The 7,322-nt window shown below is 43.6% G+C and overlaps 1 protein-coding gene across 1 annotated transcript; it reads left to right on the forward strand.

Moving 5' to 3' along the window:
* The first annotated feature begins 1,087 nt into the window (after positions 1-1,087).
* On the forward strand, positions 1,088-1,804 carry LOC127664452 (histone H3.1). Its single transcript, XM_052156430.1, has one exon. The coding sequence runs from the start codon at positions 1,115-1,117 to the stop codon at positions 1,523-1,525; it is 411 nt and encodes a 136-aa protein (XP_052012390.1). The 5' UTR covers positions 1,088-1,114; the 3' UTR covers positions 1,526-1,804.
* Positions 1,805-7,322: the final 5,518 nt, after the last annotated feature.

A 7,322-nucleotide genomic window follows, 5' to 3' on the forward strand; every position in this document is an offset into this window, starting at 1 on the left:
TCAAAACTTCCCTGGCTGACTGCTTGAGGTGGAATTTCAACCACAGCAGGGACACTTGTACTCTTCTGTTTTATCATCAGAAGGTGGTAGATGCCTATAAAACAGTAGCTTAACTAGTCAAGGGTGTTTGTAAATTAGGCAATCAAAACCTAGAAAGCCAGCCTGTAGGCCTTCTGTGCGGGTTTCAGTACTGATTCTTGGCAGTACTGAGAGCTACGTAACGTTACGTTTTATATTCTAGTTACAAATGGGACTTAGTGTTCTAAGGAGTATCAGCTTGATTTTATATTGCGAGCCAGTAGCTCTAATGAGAGAAAAGCCATGAAGATGACTTATTCCGGGATATACAAATATGCAGTACCTCTGAGAAAGTCTTGCCCAGTTTTTAAGAAAGAGTTTAAAAGTGTAATCCTAAGTTATTGTGACGATTTCCATTGCTTTTATTAAAAGACAGTTTTCGAACGTATCGAGTGATCTCTAGCCAAGAATGCATGAAAATATTTTAGGAGTCCAATCCCCAAATGCAAGTCTTCACAGCATCCATACAAGTTCAGCCATTTAATGAAGAAATTCTCAAAATAACCAGAGTTCTGTACTTTAATTCCCATGTTTCCGTTGCTTACAATGTGGGTTGCAACAAAATGGAGACTTCCCACGCAAATGAAGAATTCTAAATCTGTTGTTTTAGTGGCTACTTACGAAAGGCAGTAAACCAATCAAAAGGTAGAATCTGGCCTACCTTGCCTTCAATGTAAAAGTCACAATCTATATTTCAATACTGGAGACATCAAGATTGTTCTCTACTCTCCAATGGCACCAGGTGCAAGCTACAATGTGCTGGGAGGCAGAAGTGCTGTAGAAGATGATAGTCCCTGGAATTTTATTCCAGTTTTATTAAAACTCACACAAACACATACAAAAGGACTGCCGCACACTACCTTGGCCCGGATAAGCAGCAACTGCAGTTCTTAAACATAAACCAATCAGAGTCTTAAGCGTCACAGATGACCGGCATTTTCATCCAATCAGTATTCTTTGTATACTATAAATAGTAGCTCTGCGCGCACCATTTCCACGTTCCAAGTACTCAGTTGCTTGCTTGCTCTCTTTCGCCATGGCTCGCACCAAGCAGACAGCCCGCAAGTCCACCGGCGGCAAGGCCCCGCGTAAGCAGCTGGCCACCAAGGCCGCCCGTAAGAGCGCCCCGGCCACGGGCGGCGTGAAGAAGCCCCACCGCTACCGGCCCGGCACCGTGGCGCTGCGCGAGATCCGGCGCTACCAGAAGTCGACCGAGCTGCTGATCCGCAAGCTGCCGTTCCAGCGCCTGGTGCGCGAGATCGCGCAGGACTTCAAGACCGACCTGCGCTTCCAGAGCTCGGCCGTCATGGCCCTGCAGGAAGCTTGCGAGGCCTACCTGGTGGGTCTGTTTGAGGACACCAACCTGTGCGCCATCCACGCCAAGCGTGTCACCATCATGCCCAAGGACATCCAGCTGGCCCGCCGCATCCGCGGGGAGAGGGCGTAATCAATCGTACGGTTCTAAGGCGTTAATCAAAGGCTCTTTTCAGAGCCACACACGATTTCAAGTAAAATGGCTGTGATATTTAGTCCACCCTTAGGTGAACCTACATTTTTTCCAAGTACATTTTTATCAACTCTAGATCCAAGCCCATGAATTTTCCCACACTTGGTTCCTAAATCCAGGAGTTAGTAGAAATAACAGGTTAGTTACGCGACTGCTGGTGTAAGCGATTACAAAATGTGTCATTTGAGTATTTAGTTGTGCCTGACATTGTTGTCTTTACAGATTTTATGAGGAAAGTTCCCGTGGATACGTGTATTTGAAGAGTACGTTGAGATTCTGAAACCTGAGACAAGGTTTAGGGTCGGGTCTCCCAACAAGACTTGCAGGCTTTCAGACCTAGGGCGCAGATCCAGAGGCGGGTCGGTGACGTCACTTTTCCCGCCGGCGGGCTCTGTTCGTTCGGGGGAGGTCTTTGGGGCGGCGTTTGTGACGTCAATTTCCCGCCGGCGGGCTTTGGGTTCCTTCGCGGCAGGTCTTAAGGGAGGGGTTTGTGACGTCACTTTCCCGCCGGCGGGCTTTCGGTTCTGTGATTCTGTTGGGGGTGGGAGATCAAGGCAAAGCAGCTATATAAAGGACCGACTCTCAGCTCTGAGCTTATTTCCTCTTCTTTGCAAAACATGTCTGGTCGCGGCAAGGGCGGTAAGGGCCTAGGCAAAGGCGGCGCCAAGCGCCACCGCAAAGTCCTGCGCGATAACATCCAGGGCATCACCAAGCCCGCCATCCGCCGCCTGGCCCGGCGCGGGGGAGTGAAGCGCATCTCCGGCCTCATCTACGAGGAGACCCGCGGCGTGCTGAAGGTGTTCCTGGAGAACGTGATCCGCGACGCCGTCACCTACACGGAGCACGCCAAGCGCAAGACCGTCACCGCCATGGACGTGGTCTACGCGCTCAAGCGCCAGGGCCGCACCCTCTACGGCTTCGGCGGTTAAATCTTTTTATTTGTATTTTCTTAACCAAAGGCCCTTCTCAGGGCCGCCCACATTCTCTGTAAAAGCGTTGTAGTACTGAACCACCCAATATTCTAACCTAAGAATCCCAGCGAATATGGAGGAATTGAGAAAATAAAACTTAAAATTGTTCACAATAGCGTCAAAGCACATTTAGCTTAAGTTTGCCTCTTGGAGCGTTGTAAACTGAAGCTTGCACCAGTTTCTTGGGACAAATGCTGCCTTCTCAAGTGTGCGCTGCTAAACTCGCTAGGAAGCCTGAGAGATTGGAAAGCAGCTATGCATTGTTTTCATCGAACAGCATATGAAAACGTAGGTAAGTCCGGGCAGGGTTCAAGTATAGTCATTGGTTCTAAAGTAGAATTAGTCATTCCACATAATCATTTGCCACGAAATAGTGCTTTTTTTGCCACCAATACGATGGGGAAAAGTAATTTATTATCCTCAGAGCAGACGGAACCCAGGCGGATTCAAATCTGGTGTAGTAGAGAAGAAAGGCTTCTCAGAGTCAGTGCTCTGAATGGAAAGTCGCCCATAGCTTTTGATTTCCTCATTTTTTTTTTTTTTAAAGAATTGATATGTTTTAAATTTAGCCATGGCGGTTGCACAACTAAGATAAATAGAAAAATTTTATGCCGTGTAAATATAGTAGCTCCCATTTCATGACCCACCCTCCCCCTTTACACCTTCACCATGTGGTCAAGGTTGGTAAAGGCAGGTGTGTTCTTTGGCCTGCTCTAGGTTTGTTTTTTGGTGTGTGTGTGTGTGTGTGTGTGTGTGTGTGTGCATTAGACAGTGTAGGCAGTTTGAGGAATATCTGCTACAATTTTGGGTTCAAGCACAGTAAGTGAGAGCACAGATGAAGGGGATGTGAACTCACTTCATAACTGTCTACTAGGGAAATAACTTCCTGGGATGGCCTAGACAATGTGGTCCTTCTGCCTCCCAAGTTCTCCCATTGCTGTTCACCCCCACCTCCACCCCAGTCTGGTGGCACGTTTTTTTTGCTTTTTTGTTGTTGTCTATGTATTTTTTTTCTCTTTCGATTGTCCTTATTTTAGGCATCACGTCTATGGGAGAGATTTGAACCTCAGCCTGTCACTGTTAGCTAGGCTGAGTGTCTCTCCCTGATTTGGGATTCCTGTTTTCCAACTGTGAATTTCTGGGAGAATAATGAACTATTTAGCATCACTTCATTTTAAACTAATTGAGTGTAATTCATAGATACATCCTGGAAATTTTCAGGATTTGAGAATCCTGAAAGTAATGACAACTGTCATTACTTACTCTGGGAATTGAGCAGACAGAGGAACAAGAAAATGTGTTCTTTCTTTTTTCTTTCTTTCTTTCTTTCTTTCTTTCTTTCTTTCTTTCTTTCTTTCTTTCTTTCTTCTCTCTCTCTCTCTCTCTCTCTCTCTCTCTCTCTCTCTCTCTCTCTCTCTCTTTCTTTTTTTTCTGTCCTGGAACTCATTCTAAAGACCAAGCTGGCCTCAGACTCAGAAATCCGCCTTCCTCCCCTCCCAAGTGCTGGGATTACCACTGCCTGGCTGTGTTCTTTCTTATGACTGTAAGCCTAGCCTATAGCAGCTGAGCCATCTATCTCTCCAGCCCGCCTGGTGGCTGTGTTCTTTCTTCAGGGTCATCATTTTATCCCTCCTTCAGGACATATTTGTTTGTTACTATGTAATGTGCCTGCTGTTCCCTTAGACCAGCAGAAAACACTGAATTCTCATGAGCAGTAAACATAGTCATGTAGATGCAGACCTCCTATCTGGGATATCAGTAACCACATTGGCCTTTAAGGTAGGCTTGGCCTTTTTTTTTTTTTTTTTAACATTTCCAACATATATTCTCCTTGGTGGTGCCCACTTCTACTGTGGATAGGAATCTCTCACTTTTCCTTACATTGCCAACTGTCATTACTTACTGAGGGATTAATTATGGCAGCACCATAGTGTGGATTTAGCCTGGGGACATGCATAAAAGGATTCATGATGTATTCATGTTAAAAACCTTCGTAAAGATCATGAATTTAAATGAGAGTGGGCTACATAGTAATTTCCAGGCTTGCTGATTTGTATATCGAGACGGAAGAAGTCAGTGACATGATTTATCTGGTAAAGTTGCTGCCGAGCTTGAAGACCGGAATTTAAGCTCTTGGAACAACATGGTGGAAGGAGAGATCCAATTTCCATCCAAATTTGTGGATATCTCTGATATCCACAAGGGTGCTTTGGTATGTGTACACCAACACACACACACACACACACACACGGTCACAAAATAATTTTTAAAATGTAAATTTTAAAAGACAATAGAGTGAACATATAGATCCATGGTTAATAGCGCTGGCTGATCTAACAGAGAACCTACATTTGATTTCCAGCACCCACATGGTGTCTCAAAATTTCTTGTAACTGCAGTCCCAGGAGATCCAATAGCCAATGCTGGTCTCGGGGTTCCAAGCATAAAAATGGTGCACAGACATACATGCAGGGAAACCATCAAACAATAAAATAAGAGTAACATTTTTTTAAAAAGTCAACCAAAAGAGTGAGTGGGCACGTAGCATGTGAGGCCAGTAGCTGAGCTTTCTCTGCTTGCTTGGGGCTGTTTCATGTTACCACTAATATATTTGAAAAGTACGTTAATTAGTGGTTTTCTTTGTTCTGTTACTATAAAAATTTCACGAACCTGCTTCCATACTGGAACACAGGATTAAGGGTCACCTAGATCTGTGTTTTTGTGTCAGTTCTTACTTGAAGGAAATGAGGTTGAAAGTCATCCATCTATGTGGGATAATAGACTTTTAAGTAGAACAATAATAAGCATAAGGCTTTGATGCTGGGACTGTTTGATTCATTCTAGAAATAGTTACAACCCAACCAAACCAAATGAGGAAAAACCATCACGGAGAAAGAAGAGTGGTGGGGAGTGGCTGTGTAAGGCCCTCTCTTACGGCCTGTCATCTAACTTTGCCTGGGATTTGTCATGCAAGGCAAACTAGTCCGCTGTAGGTTCTGATGGTTTCCTGACCTGAAGTTCCAGGAAGGAAAGAAGGAATGGAGAGAAGGCAAGAGGGAGGAAAGACTGGCCAATGTTAAAGATTGTTGGAATTGGCAATTCTGAGATTACAGAGGGTTAAAACATAAATCAGAAACCAAAATAACTAAACTAACTTTATTCCCTTTAAAGTCCATCCATTCTGCCTAGTGATGGTGGTGATGCAGGTCTTTTTAATCCCAGCACTTGGGAGGCAGAGGCAGGAAGATCTCTGTGAGGTGGAGTCCAGCTTGATTTACAGAGTAAGACCAGGGCAGCCAAGAAAAACCCTGTCTCAAAAAAATCAAAACAAAATGAGAAGAATGAGAAGAGAAAAAGAAAGAAGGAAAGTGAAGGAGGGAAGGAGGGAAGGAAGGAAGGAGCCATTCGTTGTTCATACCTTATGTCTTTGTTTATTTTTCTGTTTGTTGTCCAATCACTTACTATGGGTGAGAACTTTGCCTTAGACCCTTATTTGTTCTATAATTAGTAAAATGTCATGGAACACACCCAAAGTAAGTTATAGTACTTGGAAGGACCTGCATTTGTGTTCCTGGGCCATGGGGACTCATAGATAGGTCTCAAGTAAACCATCTCTTAATTCTATTTGAAATGGGAACTGAGTTTTTAAAGCAGTACTATTTATTTTGACTAGTACAGTAACTCAATATTCTGAGCAGAGAGAAGGTTTAATAATTTTAAAAATTCTAATTCTGCTGGGATGTTGAGTGGCAAGAAGCAGCCACTAGTATAGATTTTGGCATTGCAACAAGATGGACCTGGCTTCTCAAGTAGGCCATGGAGTTATAACATAAACTATTTTACAGTACATATTAGTTAACAAGATGCAATTCCAGGACTGAGGAAAGGGTCCAAGAACTGAAACAGAATTATAACACATACTGGAGTACAATCTCATTTCTAAGTCTCTCGGTATGGCACAGACCATATGCTGGCTTCAAATTGGGAGATCCTTCTGCATCCATTTCTGGAGTGCCGGGATGAGATGACAGCTGTTGGCCAGTGTAGTCAAACTTCATTTTAGATGCAAACTATAGGTTGTTTCTCCTTCCAAAACTGCCCAGGCTGCCTCTTCACTCACTCTACGGATGTTACATTACATTGTTTTTTTTTTTTTAATGCCATTAATCTCATTTAGTTTCACTACTTAGGCTACTGTCAAAATTCATGGGGAATAGGATTAAAGACCCCTACCACTATATGAACATGTTGAAGCCCTGAACATGGTGGCATAGCGGTATATACAAATATACCTATATGTATACACCCTTACATTTTAAATTATCTCTGCATTATCTGTAATAACTAATACAGTGTAAATTTTATGTCAATATTTGTTTTAATGAATTGTTTGGGAGGGCTGATCAAGAAAACATGTCAGTACTTTTCTAATTAATTTCCATCCTCGGCTTGTCAAATCCACTGATTTGTAACACACACACACACACACACACAGAGTGTATGCTGATGGGGTTCAACAGGCCAGTTTCTTCAGTAAACTTTCACCTGGATGAGTTTTAAGTTTTCTAACTTTAGGTTCAATTTGCAGACGGTGGTAGTAAGCGGCTCTCGGCCCAGGTTAGGTAGAGGACACCTATGCCAACCCTGACACAGGCCTTTCAGAGCATGTCTGTCCTGTTTTCCTTAAAATTTTGCTTAGTAAATAGTATGCCGTTCTTAATACACGGGTGAGGCTTTCCTGTCTGGAACCTTGGGATCTAAGTCTG

This window comes from Apodemus sylvaticus, chromosome 14 (assembly GCF_947179515.1).
Source record: "Apodemus sylvaticus chromosome 14, mApoSyl1.1, whole genome shotgun sequence".
NCBI lineage: Eukaryota > Metazoa > Chordata > Mammalia > Rodentia > Muridae > Apodemus > Apodemus sylvaticus.